The 18043-nt window shown below is 35.4% G+C and overlaps 1 protein-coding gene across 5 annotated transcripts in view; it reads right to left on the bottom strand.

Moving 5' to 3' along the window:
* Positions 1-18043, bottom strand: part of GMPS (guanine monophosphate synthase) — a 120182-nt gene that overhangs the window by 12097 nt on the left and 90042 nt on the right. For all 5 annotated transcript variants that reach the window (XM_079921276.1, XM_079921275.1, XM_079921277.1 and 2 more), the window contains 6 exons: positions 10138-10289; positions 8874-9047; positions 7392-7497; positions 5898-6013; positions 3367-3492; positions 70-185 (listed from right to left, as the gene is read on the bottom strand). In XM_079921276.1, the coding sequence (XP_079777402.1) occupies positions 70-185; positions 3367-3492; positions 5898-6013; positions 7392-7497; positions 8874-9047; positions 10138-10289 (790 nt within the window). The remainder of the gene's footprint in view (positions 1-69; positions 186-3366; positions 3493-5897; positions 6014-7391; positions 7498-8873; positions 9048-10137; positions 10290-18043) is intronic.

Genomic DNA, 18043 nt, shown 5'->3' with positions numbered 1-18043 from the left:
ACACATCCTAAAAAAAAAAAACCACATCCTTCCATTACATTTCACCCCACCACCACCTGCAGAACACACCTGTTAATGTTGTGACACATGCGAGGTATAAGTCTAGCCAGGAAAATAAGAGATTCCCAGTCAGGCTCATCCTTACTGGAGATTCCACACACATAACTATAAGAACGACAGTCACCCTGAAAATAAAAATACAATTGATAATTTTAATGATTGTACAGAATTCAAAAGATGGACTGGAAAATATTTCATGTATGATAACACCATTAATAGCAATTTTTTAAACAAAAATATGCTTGACTATAAGTATATATGGATAGTTTGCTAATGATATAAACAAATCCTAAATTAAAATCCCCTATTTAACAGTTTTTTGTATTATTTATTTATTCATTATTTTTGGCTGCATCGGGTCTTAGTTGAGGCATGTGGGATCTTTCACTGCGGCGCGTGGGCTCTTCATTGTGCTGTGCGGGTTTTGTCTTCTCTAGTTGTGGCGCGCAGGCTCCAGGGCCCGTGAGCTCTGTAGCTGTGGTGTGCGGGTTCCAGAGCACGTGGGCTCTGTAGTTTGTGGCACGCGGGCTCTCTAGTTGAGGCGCACAAGCTCAGCAGTGTGGGCTTAGTTGCCCCACATCATGTGGGATCTTAGTTGCCTGACCAGGGATCGAACCCGTGTCCCCTACACTGGAAGGCGGACTCCTTACCACTGGACCACCAGGGAAGTCCCTAACATCCCGTTAAATTCTACCTAAATCAGCTCAGACATTAAAAAGAAGTGTCACGGTAATTTCAATAATTTATTCAACATACACCAGAGATCCACTGGGATTTCATTCCAAATACCTGCCGAACTACAGATAGCCAGCACACTTAATTTGGCAGACAAGATCTGCCAAATCCTTTAGATGGATAAAGGATTCTCAAGTCAGATATAAAAATAATTTATTCCTTTATAATAAGAAAGTTAATTTTAAAATAAGTGAATAAAATTGATAATATTGATTCCCTTTTCCTCTGTCCTATTTAATCCAAGTCATTTACTTAAAAAAAAATTTAAACTGAAAACAACTTAAAAGTAAGATTCATTAGATAACTACCTAATACACAGTAAACTTAAGAATTCAGACTATTTGAATGATAATATAATAGTATTTATCAAAGTTTAAAATGTACATGCTCTTTAATCCTGAAAATATTACTGAAATACATGAATAACTGCTTGAAAAAATAAGATACTACTTGCTGAAATGCCTATAATAGTGACAAAGTGAAAATGGTTTAAATGTCCATTGGTAGGGGAATGATTAAATAAATTATGGTATAATCATACATGGAATATAAGGCAGCAGTTAAGAATAAGAATCTACTTGCAATGGCATGAAAAGAAGTTCATGATGTTCAGTTAAAAGAAAAAGGTGATGAAAAAGGTGTCAATAATTCCCTTTCATTTTCTTTCTAAATGGTTCTGGAGGGAACATTTAACTGGAGAGCAGAAATAGGGAGAATTACTTTTTAAATGTACTGTACATTTTTTTTTTTTTTACAAATGCAGTTTATTTTGGTATTTAGAAAATAAACTTCATTGCTATACTAACCATGAATTATGATTTTTATCTGGACTTCTAAGAGTCTCAGCTTCAAAGGCCTAAGAGACTAGATAAAGTTAAGATAACCAACAACAAAAGAAACTTCTATTTTGATGGGAAAAATAGTGGAGCCTGAATGAGCTTCATTTTTTTAAATTGAAGTGTAATTATTACAATGTTGTGTTAGTTTCAAGTGTACAGCAAAGTGATTCAGTTATATATATATATATATATATATATATATATAAAAAACTCTTTTTCAGATTCTTTTCCATTACAGGTTATAGTTCCCTGTACTATACAGTTGTTTACCTATTTCATATATAATAGTGTATATATATGTTAATCATATTTTTTAAAAAAGAAATCACTCATCCAACAAATTATATTTATTTATTTATCCATAGCATTATCTACGAACTTATCAAAAAAGGGGAATGGGGAACTAGTTCAATTCCCTGCCTAGCAGGAGTTAGCATACACAGCTGGAAGTTTTCTATAATAGATCTACTTAGGACTGGAAAAAACAAAAACAAAAAAACCCACTTGTCTGCTCTTCTATTTTTATATAGTAGGGTAATATCTGCCTGAAATATCATACGATGAGTTTCAAAATGAATCTGTATATGATAAATGAGATAATCCATACACCACTGAAAGAAAATTATTCCTACAATTCCAGGAATGGTTATTTCAACATGATTTAAAAACAATATAAGTAGCTTTCACATAGGGCCTTTAAAAAGAGGGAGAAGAGGGGAAATAGCTGGCCCTATCATTTCCATGAACTAAAATATTTTAGTTTAATTTTAAAGTAACGATGAATTTTTATTGTCTTATTTACAAACAGAGCTACATGAATTCAGGAGAAAGAGGAATTTAAAAGGATGGCTCAGATTCACATATTTATGGAAAAGAGTATATATTAAGTTTTAGATGAACAATCTCTAAAATGTATTTAATTTCTTCCCATGCATAATTCTACTATAAGAGAACATCATAAACACATTAACCCACTTAACTGGCACTTGCACCATTTTGAGTTGAATTATTGACACCTTTTCTAGTTTTCATTTAACTTCAAATTCTAAATCACTGAAAAGAAACCTTCCTCTTCCCTAGATTCCCAAGCTTTTTTCCCCCAGAAACTCACCCGATGATCATATAAATAAAGAACTTAATATAATCTATGAATAGCATTTCAAAAATGAGAACTATATTACAGTCACATGCTTTTACAATTGGAAAGACAGAACATACTGAAAATGTTAGTTGTACATTATCACAGCTAAGAGAGAGATAGGGAGAGACGGGACATGTTGAAGAGGCAGAGGACACTGGTTTAAGGAATACACAAGCTGAGAACAATGCGTAAATGGTGTAACATGTACATCTGGGGGCCTTCTTGCAGTTAGAGACTTCTAAAGCCACAGAATATTTCACATCAAGAAGGATAAATGAGGACATGACCTCTCGGTACCTGTTCTTCAAGGCAGAAGCAAGCAAGCCAATCCTATAGCAAATCACTCTTTGAATTTTTTTTTACTTTTGATACAGATGACAGGTATTTCAAGTCTATAAAATCTCAGCCTGAATATTTAGTTCCTATTACCTTATTCACTTCATAAACATTCTATAAAATATTGTCTTTTTACATTTTTAAACTTGGTGTATATACTTTTGTATTTCATTTTCCTAAGACATTCCTATTTCAATATTAGCAAAAAGAGCAGCAGAAAGTTATGTCACAGGTCAATGAAGTCACACAACTCACCTGCACACCCACAGTTTTAATTGGTAGCAGGAAGGCATTCAGTGAATGCAGACTTGTAATTTGCATCAGCTTCTCCTGATCCTCTTCTGTTGTGCAGGCTTTGACTCTCTGTAATAGTGTATGTGGCTAGGAAAACCAAAGACACACTCCTCAGGGTTTCAAGAAATAACAGCATTCACTCTTTTGGTACATTTTACTATCTTATGTACCTACACTTTCTGGTTTATAGCAATAGATTCTATTTGGTATTTCTCTCTGACTTGTGTGTGCTATGCAGTGTGTCAGAATTTCATTTCTGAGCGCCAGGGCTATGAGAAGTTAAATATCAGGACAAGAAACACAGATTAGATTTACATACATGGAGGCTTTAATCCTCTGTCAACAGCAAGGGACACCTCACGTGAGTCAAACCTTCTCCTTATCTCTAAGGAAACTTTTTGCCATAAAGTCAACTTTGTCTGAAATTAATATATCTCTACCTACTTCCTTTTTTTTGGTTTATTTGCCTGGTGTATGTTTTTCTGTTCTTTTACCTTCCCTCTTCCTATCCCTAGGTAAACAGACTATAGTTAGATTTTATTCCTCAATCTAGTTTGACAATTATGTCCTAACTAAAGATGTTAATCCTTTTAATTGTGGGTTAATAATATGGTTGAATTCCATCCTACCATTTAATTCAGTAGTTTCTATTTGCCCCACTTTTTATATTTCTTTCTCCTTTTTTATATTCCTCTGAACTGATGATTTCTCCCAGCTCATTTATTTCCCCTTTACTAGTTGTGAAGTTAAACCCTCTATTTTTATTCTTTATCATTTCCCCTTAAGTGGGGATATTTAACAAAAGAGAATCACCTCTGCCCAACTAGCAAAAAATACAAAGATCTTTGAATGCTTTAACTCCAATTGATCCCCCTGTGGCTTATATGCTATTTTAGCTATATAATGTTATACTATTTTTTTTTAAATAAACACCAAAATTTAGATCAGTTTATACAGTCCATGTCTGTTTAATTTTATCCATTTACCATTTTATTTGCTTACCAGTCCCTGTATCTCAGACCTTTTAACTGGTATCCTTTTGCTTCTCCTCAAGTCATTTCTTTAAAACAGTGGTTCTCAACCTTAGCTATACATTCAAATTTCTTAGTATGTTCAGGTCCCATCCCACATCAATTAAATAAATTCTAGGGAGAAGGGGCCCAAGCATAGAATACTTCAGAAGCTCCCCCTGTTGAATCTAATACACAGCCAAGGTTGAGAACCACTGCCTTTATAGTTCCTTAAGTAACAGACTGTTGGTAGTAAATTCTGTTTATGTGAAAATGTCTTTATTTTGCCCTAGTTCTTTGAGACAGTTTATCTACTCACTATTGTTCACAATTATTTTCTCTTGGTACTTTGAATTCTTCCTGCTTTTAACTACTGCTTCCAGTAATAGCCTTTCCTTTATGCAGCAATCAATCTTTTCTTTGCAGCTGCTTTGTCTTTGGTAGCCTGTAGCTTCCATAGTTATGCCTATTAGGTGTCAAATTCTTCTCCTTTATCCTGATTGGGATGTTATTATGCTTCCTGAATCTGAGGCATGGTATCTTTCACCAGTGTGGAGGAATTTCAATACTTTTATCTAGTATCTCCTTCTGGATATACATTAAAGTTGACATTCTCATTCTACATTAACCTCTTTGAACCATATTTTGTCTTTGATGCTTTGTTCCAATTTCTGGATAATTTAACATCGATCTTCACTAATTCTCTCTTTAGCTCTTTTTAATTTTATTTTCATTTCTAGAACGTAATTTTTTTTCAAAGCTCCCCTGTCACTTTTTATAGTCTCTTATATACCTTATTCTTATTAAAAATTGCTTCTTTTAATTCTCAGTACTTTTAAATGTTGCCTATATGCCAATTCCAGTATCTGAAGTGCTTGAGGGTCTTCTACTAGTTGTTTCCACTAGCTCTCATTCATGGTGCCTTACTTTTATATCTATTTTATAGTTTTTTATTGTAAGCTCATATTTGTTGAAACTCTATTTATGGGAATTCTTTGAGGCCTGGTTGAAGAGACTCCAAAGAGAATTTACATTGCTTTTTGTCTGACAACTGGAAGCACTACCAACCAAAGCCCACTTTAACACAGATTATAAATTTAGGCACCAAATATACAGAAGAACTGGAGACATTTCCATCATCCTCAATTTAGAACTAAAATGATCTCCCTTGCCTTCTTGCAATAAATATGAAAGGGTATTTTAAAATACTTTGTATCTAGTATTTTCAGGGATTCAAGGTATCCAATCTGTTAAAATATATGGAATGGCTGAAAAGAGAAGTCTGCATTTAAGAGTGTCTGTAGAATACTTTCTTCATAGTCATTTCCAAAGGTTAAATTACCCTGAAGTTTCAAATAATGAAACCCTAATCAATTTTATTATAAAGACTGGAGTACAGCAAGAATCCATTCAATTCCTTGCACCAATTAGCTATGTCTGCTTAAAGCTCCTATAATAAACAAATTCAACACAAATTATTACCTTTTTAACGCTTGCAGAAAAATCAGCTACTATTTTCAAAATATTGTTGGTTTCAGGAAAATCCTTACAGATATAAGGTTCCTCAGCACATATTACTCTGATTGCCAGGCCTGGACCTAAACAGAAGAGTAACAATGGTATTTAATATAAATGTTATGTTTAATATAAAATTTTAAATAAAAAAAGGTCACTATTCCCAAAATATAAAACACCCCTGCCATTGTATTTTTAACCAGTTTTATTGAAATATAACTGACATATACAATTTAGGTTTTTTAAAGTGTTTAATATGAAATGCAGCTATTAGTTTCCCATCCAACTCATCATTTTTAGAATGCTTCAGTTCTGTTCACATCCATGATATACACCTCTTATTTTAATAGTCCCTGTATTAAGAATCTCAAAATTCTCCAATAAATATTTTTAATTCACAATATACATGCCAATCTATTTAAAATTACTTTCATACACAATCCTTTGCCAACACACGTTAGGGACTGAACGTCTCAAATTACTACAGTTGAAGTTCGTCATATAAACAAGTGCTAATCTCCATATGGGCTATACCTTTGCAACACTGTTTATGGAGGCAATACAGTAGTTAAGAGTAACTAACTCTGAGAAGAGCTTATTGGGGCTAGAATCCTGGTTCCAAACCCAACCTGCATAACTTTTGGCAAACTAGCCTCTGTCCCAAAATTCTCTCAGCTGGACAACAGGATCATAATAGTTTCTATTGTGAGGATCAAATAAGACAACATGTGTAAAATACTGTATTTAGCAGAATGCCTAGCACATACTAGTACTCAAGAAATGTTAACTATTACTATGCTTTTTCATTTAATTAGACCATTCCCTCAACTCATCACCCAATGACTATTGTAGAGACCTAGAAACTGAGGTATAAGATTTGCCAAGCTCAAGAACTCATAACAAAAACAGGTTAAGACTCACAGTCCTAACTTTAACAAATACCACCTCTAATTAATTTTATTTTATGACAGCAAATGACTATTTAAAAACTGAATATTTTCATTTGGTCATGAATTAAATACATACAGCACTGTGCAAAGAAATGGTTCAACCATTCAGACAAATCAGGGGATAAGGATTTCAGAGAACTGAGTTTTAACCCTGTGGAATACATCATGGTATAGTAGAAAGAACATATAAACCCAATTTCTAACACTAAGAAATGTGTGGCAATGTTATTAAAGTATCTCTTGGCTTTCTCATCTGATGGCAACATTACATGACAATCTGTTTACACAAAGATAATGTAATATATAAATATATATACAATAAAAATGAGTATTTAATAAAATGAAATATATACAGTAAGGCACTAAAAAGAATATTTATTCCCTATCCATCCTTTCCTTTCTTTAAAGTTACATATTCCCTAAGATGATAAATTACTTCAAAACCTGTCTGAATTGATTTTTGTTCAACATGAAGGCATAGTAACAAATCAAACAGAATTCTATTTTTTACCTGGGAATGGATGCCTGGAAACTAACTCTTCTGGAAGTCCAAGTTCTCTGCCTAAGGTTCTTACTTCATCTTTATGAAAATCTTTCAAAGGTTCTATGACTTTTCCCTACAGGGAATAAAAACGCCAATCAATACAAATTAGTAACCAAAATGACATAGAAAACAAAGAGTAACAAATTATTGGCTTTTCCTGTTGTCTTTTACCTTTAAAAATCAGTTATTAAAACTTCATCTTTTAAAGTATTTCTTCCTATGTGCTTATAAGGAATTAGATATTTTAGTGGTCTTCATATTTCTCTTTGAAATCCATTTTAAACGTAAACCTCTTAAATAGAAATAAATGAGAACAAACCTACCCACCAATCTGATTTAGTTCTCACTGTAATACAAGGAAATCAGAAAATATACTAGTGTTTAAAAATTAAAACTCTCCAAATGATACCATCAAAAAAGTGAAAAGACAACCTACAGAAGGCAAATCATATATCTAATAAAGGGCTGTAACAAGACTATATAAAAAAGAACACATACAATTCAATAATAAAAAGATAAATAAGCCAAGTTAAAAATGGGCAAAAGATCCGAATAGATATTTCTCCAAAGGTGACATATAAGTAGCCAATAAGCACATAAAAGATGATTGACATTAGCTATTTGGGAAATGCAAATCAGAACCACAATGAGATACCTACCACTTCTCACCCACTAGGATGCCTAAAATAATAAAAAGGTACAGGTAATTCACACTCATTAGGATGGCTAATTAAAAAAAAAAAAAAAACCAGAAAAGAACAAGTGTTGGGCAAGGTATGGAGAAATTGGAAGCTTTGTGCACTGTTGGTGGGACTGTAATATAGTGTAACTGCTAAGGAAACATTAAGGAAGTCCCTCAAAAAATTGAAAATAATAAAATTCAGAAATCCCACTTCCTGGTACATATCCAAAAGAACTGAAAGCAGGGGCTCCAAGAGGAATCTGTAAACCCATGTTCATAGGCACAATTCACAACAACAAGAAAGTGGAAGCAATCCAAATGTCCATCGGTAGATAAATAAATTAACTATATATATACACACACACACACACACACACACACACACACACACACACACACACACAGAATATTATTCAGCTTAAAAAGGAAATCCTATCACATGCTACAATATGGATGAAACTTGAGGACTTATACTAAGTGAAATAAGCCAGTCACAAAAAAACAAATGCTGTATGATTTCACTTATGAGGTATTTAAAGTAGTCAAATTCATTGAAACAGAAATTAGAATGGTAGGTTACCAGGGGTTAGGGAGAGGGAGAAAAGGGTAGCTGTTGCTCAACAGGTATAAAGTTTCAGTTTTGAAAAATGAAAAAGTTACAGAGATCTGTTTCACAACAATACAAATACACTTGACACCACTGAACTGTACACTTAAAAATGGTTAAGGGAGGGAGGTTTTATGCGAAAGTTCTCATAAGCTTTTACCTCCTCTCTCAACTTTCTGATAAGCTCTGTGTCGTTATGATGGGTTTTGATGAGTTCAGCTTTGCCACTTGCAACAAGGGATGCACTTTCAATTAGATCAGGCCGTAAAGTACCTTGGGCAAGGAAAACCTCCTCTGGTTTCAGGTTCATTTCTCCAATTACTTCATTGGCAATCTACAAACAACAGGAGTAAACCAGCCTTTTAAGAGATGAATTCTTCTAAAAGACAGCAACATTTTATATTTTCAGCTAAATTTCTTAAAGAGTCTTTTTGCAATATTGACCAGGAGATGAAATCTACCGTGCTCCAAAATAAACTCCTTTAAGAACACATGCTTATAAAAAGAAACGAAATTGAGTTATTTGTAGTGAGGTGGATGAACCTAGAGTCTGTCATACACAGTGAAGTAAGTCAGAAAGAGAAAAACAAATACTGTATGCTAACGCATATATATGGAATCTAAAAAAAAATGGTTCTGATGAAACTAGGGGCAGGATAGGAATAAAGATGCAGACGTAGACAATTGACTTGAGGACACGGGGAGGGAGAAGGGTAAGCTGGGACAAAGTGAGAGAGTGGCATGGACATACACACACTACCAAATGTAAAATCGATAGCTAGTGGAAAGCAGCTGCATAGGACAGGGAGATCAGCTCGGTGCTTTGTGACCACCTAGAGGGGTGGGATAGGGAGCGTGGGAATGAGACTTAAGAGGGAGGGGGTATGGGGAACATATGTATACATATAGATGATTCACGTTGTCATACAGCAGAAACTAACACAACATTGTAAAGCAATTATACTCCAATAAAGATGTAAAAAAAGAGAGAGACAAAATATTAGCAATAAAAAAGTAAAAAAAAACATTGTCAATGTCAACCAACTATACATTAATAAAATTTTTTTAAAAGTCAAAAAAACCCTCAAAACACATGCTTAATGTGATTCAAAAAGGTATATGAACATTCCCATCAAAAGCCTAAAAAAATCTAGCCATTACCCAAAGAACTAAAATCTAATATCAACTGAAAATATCTATTCTTAAGCAGTGAAAACAACAAACTGAAAACATAAGTACATATGTTTTTTAAAAACATGAAACAGTTTTTACTAAGTCAGTATAATAGCAATATATCGTAAAACTCTTAGCCAACAAAAGAATCAAAATTAATCACAAAATTTGATTATTTGGTATAATGATAAGGAAAAAAATACTAAAATTCACATCGAAAATAGTACACATTGAAGATATTAAAAAGGTACCTTAACAAAAGTATCCCCAATGATTTTTCTTTTCTCCTCAGGACTCGTAGTCATATTTAAGGTTTTGCTAATTCTCTTTCGTGGAGTTCTGTCTTCATCTGATATTGGTAGAGTTGTTGTTCCATTGTAGAAAGAATGAGCAGCATTTATCACTGGGTAAGAGGAGAGAAGCATGTTTTAAACTAACATGATATTTGAAAATCATAAATGATAGGTCAAACTACAAACAGAAAACCCAGATGGATCCTCTGATCTCCCCGTAATTTGCCTGCATATTCTAGAACTACCAGTAAACTATGACTGACAGAGTCCATACACAGGCACTCACTGAATCTTGTTCCATTAAGAATCGTGTGGCATTAATTCTAGGGCCAGGGACTTCCCTGGTGGCACAGCGGTTAAGATATCATGCTCCAAATGCAGGGGGCCTGGGTTTGATCCCTGGTCAGGGAACTAGATTCCACATGCATGCCACAACTAAGAGTTCGCATGACACAACTAAGGAGCCAGCGAGACACAACTAAGGAGCCTGCCTGCTACAACTAAGACCTGGCGCAACCAAATAAATAAATAAATAAATATTAATTATCTAGGGCCATAATATCACAAACTAGGAATGCCGACCATTCTAACTCATGTGAGGTGATACCTCATTGTAGTTTTGATGTGCATTTCTCTAATAATTAGTGATGTTGAGCAGCTTTTCATGTGCCTCTTGGCCATCTGTATGTCTCCTTTGGAGAATGTCTACTTAGGTCTTCTGCCCATTTTTTGAATGGGTTGTTTTTTAAATATTGAGCTGCATGAGCTGTTTATATATTTTGGAGATTAATCCTTTGTCCGTTGATTCGTTTCCAAATATTTTCTCCCATTCTGAAGGTTGTCTTTTCGTCTTTTTGCCTTGTTTATAGTTTCCTTTGCTGTGCAAAAGCTTTGAAGTTTCATTAGGCCCCATTTGTTTACATTTCCATTACTCTAGGAAGTGGGTCAAAAAAGATGTTGCTGTGATTTATGTCAAAGAGTGTTCTTCCCATGTTTTCCTCTGAGTTTTATAGTGTCTGGTCTTACATTTAGGTCTTTAATCCATTTTGAGCTTATTTTTGTGTATGGTGTTAGGGAGTGTTCTAATTTCATTCTTTTACATGTAGCTTTCCAGTTTTCCCATCATCATTTATTGAACAAACTGTCTTTCCTCCATTGTATATCCTTGATCCTTTCTAATATATTAGTTGACCATAGGTGCGTGCGTTTATCTCTGGGCTTTCTATCCTGTTCCATTGATCTGTATTTCTGTTTTTATGCCAGTACCATACTGCTTTGATGACTGTAGCTTTGCAATATACTCTGAAGTCATGGAATCTGATTCCTCCAGCTCCGTTTTTTTCCGACAAGATTGCTTTCTCTATTTGGGGGCTTTTGTATCTCCATACAGAGATACAGATTTTAAGATTTCTTGTTCCAGTTCTGTAAAAAAAAATGCCACTAGTAACCTGATAGGAATTGCACTGAATCTGTAGACTGCTTTGGGGAGTACAGTCATTTTCACAATGTTGATTCCCCCAATCCAACAATATGGTACATCTCTCCATCTGTTTATGTCATCTTTGATTTCTTTCATCAGTGTCTTACAGTTTTCTGAGTAGAGGTATTTTTTTTTCAAATGCACTTTTTTAATAAACATCTTTATTTGAGTATAATTGCTTTACAATGGTGTGTTACCTTCTGCTTTATAACAAAGTGAATCAGTTATACATATACATATGTCCCCATATCTCTTCCCTCCTGCATCTCCCACCCTCCAACCCTCCCTAACCCACCCCGCTAGGTGGTCACAAAGCACCAAGGTATTCTCCCTGTGCTTTGTGGCTGCTTCCCACTAGCTACCTATTTTAAATTTGATAGTGTATATATGCCCAGGCCACTCTTTCCCTTTGTCAGAGCTTAACCTTCCCCCTCCCCGAACCCTCAGGTCCATTTTCTAGTAGGTCTGTGTCTTTATTCCTGATGTGCCTCTAGGTTCTTCATGACCTTTTATTTTTTTTCAGATTCCATATATATGTGTTAGCGTACGGTATTTGTTTTTCTCTTTCTGACTTACTTCACTCTGTATGACAGACTCTAGGTCCATCCACCTCACTAGAAATAAAAAAATTTCGTTTCTTTTTATGCCTGAATAATATTCCATTGTTTATATGTGCCACATCTTCTTTATCTATTCATCTGTTGCTAGACACTTAGATTGCTTCCATATCCTGGCTATAGTAAATTGAGCTTCAATGAACATATTCGTACATGACTCTTTTTGAATTATGGTTTTCTCAGGGTATATGCCCAGTAGTGGGATTGCTGGGACATATGATAGTTCTATTTGTAGTTTTTAAAGGAACGTCCATACTGTTCTCCATAGTGGCTGTATCAATTTACATTCCCACCAGCAGTGCAAGAGTGTTCCCTTTTCTCCACACCCTCTCTAGCATTTACTGTTTGTAGATTTTTTGATGATGGCCATTCTGACCGGTGTGAGATGATCTCATTGTAGTTTTGATTTGCATTGCTCTGATGATTAATGGTGTTGAGCATTCTTTCATGTGTCTGTTGGCAACCTGTATATCGTCTTTGGAAAAAAGTCTATTTAGGGCTTCTGCCTAGGTTTGGATTGAGTTGTTTGTTTTTTTGATATTGAGCTGTATGAGTTGCTTGTAAATTTTGGAGATTAATGCTTTGTCAGTTGCTTCATTTGCAAATATTTCTCCCATTCTGAGGGTTGTCTTTTGGTCTTGTTTATGGTTTCCTTTGCTGTGCAAAAGCTTTGAAGTTTCATTATGTCCCATTTGTTTTTTGTTTTTATTTTCATTTCTCTAGGAGGTGGGTCAAAAAGGATCTTGCTGTGATTTATGTCACAGAGTGTTCTACCTATATTTTCCTCTCTGAGTTTGATAGCGTCTGGCCTTACATTTAGGTGTTTAATCGATTTTGAGTTTATTTTTGTGTATGGTGTTAGGGAGTGTTCTAATTTCATTCTTTTACATGTAGCTGTCCAGTTTTCCCAGCACCACTTACTGAAGAGGCTGTCTTTTCTCCACTGTATATACTTTCCTCCTTTATCAAAGATAAGGTGACCATATGTGCATGGCTTTATCTCTGGGCTTTCTATTCTGTTCCATTGATCTATATTTCCGTTTTTGTGCCAGTACCATACTGTCTTCATTACCATAGCTTTGTAGTAGACTGTGAAGTCAGGTAGCCTAATTCCTCCAGCTCCGTTTTTCTTTCTCAAGATTTCTTTGGCTAATCGGGGTCTTTTGTGTTTCCATACATATTGTGAAATTTTTTGTTCAAGTTCTGTGAAAATTGCCATTGGGAGTTTGATAGGGATTGCATTGAATCTGTAGATTGCTTTGGGTCGTAGAGTCATTTTCACAATGTTGGTTCTTCCAATCCAAGAACATGGTATATCTCTCCATGTGTTTCTATAATCTTTAATTTCTTTCATCAGTGTCTTATAATTGTCTGAATACAGGTCTTTAGTCCACTTAGGTGGGTTTATTCCTAGATATTTTATTCTTTTTGTTGCAGTGGTAAATGGGAGTGTTTTCTTTATTTCACTTTCAGATTTTTCATCATTAGTGTATAGGAATGCAAGAGATTTCTGTCCATTAATTTTGTACCCTGTTACTTTACCAAATTCATTGATTAGCTCTTGTAGTTTTCTGGTAGCATCTTTAGGATACTCTATGTATAGTATCATGTCATCTGCAAACAGTGACAGCTTTACTTCGTTTCCGATTTAGATTCCTTTTATTTCTTTTTCTTCTCTGACTGCTGTGGCTAAAACTTCCAAAACTATGTTGAATAAGAGTGGTGAGAGTGGGCAACCTTGTCTTATTCCTGATCTTAGTGGAAATGCTTTCAGTTTTTCACCACTGAGGACGATGTTGGCTGTGGGTTTGTCATATATGGCCTTTATTATGTTGAGGAAAGTTCCCTCTGTGCCTACTTTCTAGAGGGATTTTATCATAAATGGGTGTTGAATTTTATCATAAGTTTTGCCTGCATCTATTGAGATGATCATATGGTGTTTCTCCTTCAATTTGTTAATATGGTGTATCACATTGATTGATTTGCATATATTGAAGAATCCTTGCATTCCTGGGATAAACCCCACGTGATCATGGTGCATGATCCCTTTAATGTGCTGTTGGATGCTGTTTCCTAGTATTTTGTTGAGGATTTTTGCATCTATGTTCATCAGTGATATTGGCCTGTAGTTTTCTTTCTTTGTGACATCTTTGTCTGGTTTTGGTATCAGGGTGATGGAAGCCTAGTAGAATGAGTTTGGGAGTGTTCCTCACTCTGCTATATTCTGGAAGAGTTTGAGAAGGATAGGTGTTAGCTCTTCTCTAAATGTTTGATAGAATTCACCTGTGAAGCCATCTGGTCCTGGGCTTTTGTTTGTTGGAAGATTTTTAATCACAGTTTCAATTTCAGTGCTTGTGATTTGTCTGTTCATATTTTCTATTTCTTCCTGGTTCAGTCTTGGAAGGTCATATCTTTCTAAGACTTGGTGCATTTCTTCCAGGTTGTCCATTTTACTGGCATATACTTGCTTGTAGTACTCTCCCATGATCCTTTGTATTTCTGCTGTGTCAGTTGTTACTTCTCCTTTTTTGTTTCTAATTCTATTGATTTAAATCTTGTCCCTATTTTTCTTGATGAGTCTGGCTAATGGTTTGTCAATTTTGTTTATCTTCTCAAAGAACCAGCTTTTACTTTTATTGCTCTTTGCTATCGTTTCCTTCATTTCTTTTTCATTTATCTATGATGTAATCTTTATGATTTCTTTTCTTCTGCTACCTTTGGGTTTTTTTTATTCTTCTTTCTCTAATTGCTTTAGGTGTAAGCTTAGGTTGTTTATTTGAGATGATTGTTTCTTAAGGTAGGATTGTATTGCTATAAACTTCCCTGTTAGAATTGTTTTGCTGCATCCCATAGGTTTTGGGTCATCGTGTTTTCACTGTTATTTGTCTCTAGGCATTTTTTGATTTCCTCTTTGATTTCTTTACTGATCTCTTGGTTATTAAGTAGTGTATTGTTTAGCCTCCATGTGTTTGTATTTTTTTACAGATTTTTTCCTGTACTTAATATCTAGTCTCATAGCATTCTGGTCATAAAAGATACCTGATACGATTTCAATTTTCTTAAATTTACTACGGATTGACTTGTGACCCAAGATATAATATATCCTGGAGAATGTTAAATAAGCACTTCAGAAGAATGTGTATTCTGTTGTTTTTGGATGGAATGTCCTATAAATATCAATTAAGTCCATCTTGTTTAATGTATCATTTAAAGCTTGTGTTTCCTTATTTTCAGTTTGGATGATGTGTCCATTGGTGAAAGTGGGGTGTTAAAGTACCCTACTATTATTGTGTTATTTTCGATTTCCTCTTTTACGGCTGTTAGCATTTGCCTTTTGTATTGAGGTGCTCTTATGTTGGATGCATTAATTTTTACAATTGTTATATCTTCTTCTTGGATCAATCCTTTGATCATTATATAGTGTCCTTTGTCTCTTGTAATAGTCTTTTTTTTAAAGTCTATTTTGTCCGATATGAGAATTGTTACTCCAGCTTTGATTTTCATTTGCATGGAGTATCTTTTTCCATCCCCTCACTTTCAGTCTGTATGCATCCTTAGGTCTGAAGTGGGTCTCTTGTAGACAGCATATATACGGACCTTGTTTTTGTATCCAATCAGCCAGTCTATGTCTTTTGGTTGGAGCATTTAATCCATTTACATTTTAGGTAATTATCGATATGTATGTTCCTATTACCATTTTCTTAATTGTTTGGGTTTGTTATTGTAGGTCTTTTCTTTCTCTTGTGTTTCCTGCCTAGAGAAGTTCTTTTAGCATTTGTTGTAAAGCTGGTTTGGTGGTGCTGAACTCGCTTAGCGTTTGCTTGTCTGTAAAGATTTTAATTTCTCTGCCAAATCTGAATGAGATCCTTGCTGGGTAATCTTGGTTGTAGGTTTTTCTCCTTCATCACTTTAAATATGTCCTGACACTCCCTTCTGGCTTGCAGTTTCAGCTGAAAGATCAGCTGTTAACCTTAAGGGGATTCCCTGGTGTGTTATTTGTTGTTTTTCCCTTGCTGCTTTTAATATTTTTTCTTTGTATTTAATTTTTGATAGTTGGATTAATATGTGTCTTGGCATGTTTCTCCTTGTATTTATCCTGTATGGAACTCTCTTTGCTTCCTGGACTTGATTAACTATTTCCTTTCTCATATTAGGGAACTTTTCAACTATAATCTCTTCAAATATTTTCTCAGTTCATTTCTTATTCTCTTCTTCTTCTGGGATCCCTAAAATTCGAATGTTGGTGCGTTTAATGTTGTCCCACAGGTCTCTGACTGTCCTCAATTCTTTTCATCCTTTTCTCTTTATTCTGCTCTGCAGTAGTTATTTCCACTATTTTATCTTCTAGGTCACTTATCCAATCTTCTGCCTCAGTTATTCTGTTATTGATCCCTTCTAGAGAATTTTAAATTTCATTTATCGTGTTGTTCATCACTGTTTGTTTGCTCTTAGTTCTTCTAGGTCCTTGTTAAACATTTCTTATATGTTCTCCATTCTATTTCCAAGATTTCTGATCATCTTTACTATCACTATTCTGAATTCTTTTTCAGGTAGACTGCCTATTTGCTCTTCATCTGTTAGGTCTGGTTGGTTTTTACACTGCTCCTTCATCTGCTGTGTGTTTCTCTATTTTCTCATTTTGCTTAACTTACTGTGTTTGGGGTCTCCTTTTTGCAGGCTGCAGGTCTGTAGTTCCCGTTGTTTTTGGTGTCTGTCCCCAGTGGCTAAAGTTGGTTCAGTGGGTTGTGTAGGCTTCCTGGTGGAGGGGACTAGTGCCTGTGTTCTGGTGGATGAGGCTGAATCTTGTCTTTCTGGTGGGCAGGTCCATGACTGGTGGTGTGTTTTGGGGTGTCTGTGGCCTTTTTATGATTTTAGGCAGCCTCTCTGCTAATGGGTGGGGTTGTGTTCCTGTCTTGCTAGTTGTTTGGCACAGGGTGTCCAGCACTGTAGCTTGCTGGTCATTAAGTGAAGCTGGGTCTTCGTACTGAGATGCAGATCTCTGGGAGATTTTTGCCATTTGATATTATGTGGAGCTGGGAGGTCTCTTGTGGACCAGTGTCCTGAAGTTGGCTCTCCCACCTCAGTGGCACAGCCCTGACGCCTGGCTGAGGCACCAAGGCTCAGAATAAAATGGAGAAAAGAAAGAAAGAAAAGAAACAAAAAAAAGAAAGAAAGAAGATAAAATAAAGTAAAATAAAGTAATTAAAATAAAAATTTAAAAAAATTTTTAAGTAATTAATAAAAAACAAAAACACACACACAGATGCCTAGGACAAATGGTAAAAGCAAAGCTATAAAGACAAAATCACACACAAAAGCATACACATACACACTCACAAAAAGAGAAAAAGGGAGAAATATATATATATCCTTGCTCCCAAAGTCCACCTCCTCAATTTGGGATGATTCGTTGCCTATTCAGGTATTCCACAGATGCAGGGTACTTGAAGTGCATTGTGGAGATTTAATCTGCTGCTCCTGCTGCTGCTGGGAGAAATTTCCCTTTCTCTTCTTTGTTCACACAGCTCCTGAGGTTCAGCTTTGGCTTTGCACCCGCCTCTTCATGTAGGTCACCTGAGGGCCTCTGTTCTTCACTCAGGACGGGGTTAAAGGAGCAGCTGATTCGGGGGCTCTGGCTCACTCAGGCCAGGGGGATGGAGGGGTACAGAATGCGGAGCGAACCTGCCACGGCAGAGGTCAGAGTGACGATGCACCAGCCTGAGGTATGCAGTGTTCTCCCGGGGAAGTTGTCCCTGGATCACGGAAC

This window comes from Stenella coeruleoalba (genome assembly GCF_951394435.1).
Source record: "Stenella coeruleoalba genome assembly, chromosome: 5".
In the NCBI taxonomy this organism is placed as follows: Eukaryota; Metazoa; Chordata; class Mammalia; order Artiodactyla; family Delphinidae; genus Stenella; species Stenella coeruleoalba.
Note: the sequence above shows the minus strand (reverse complement) of the source record. Positions and strands in the feature narration are given on the sequence as shown.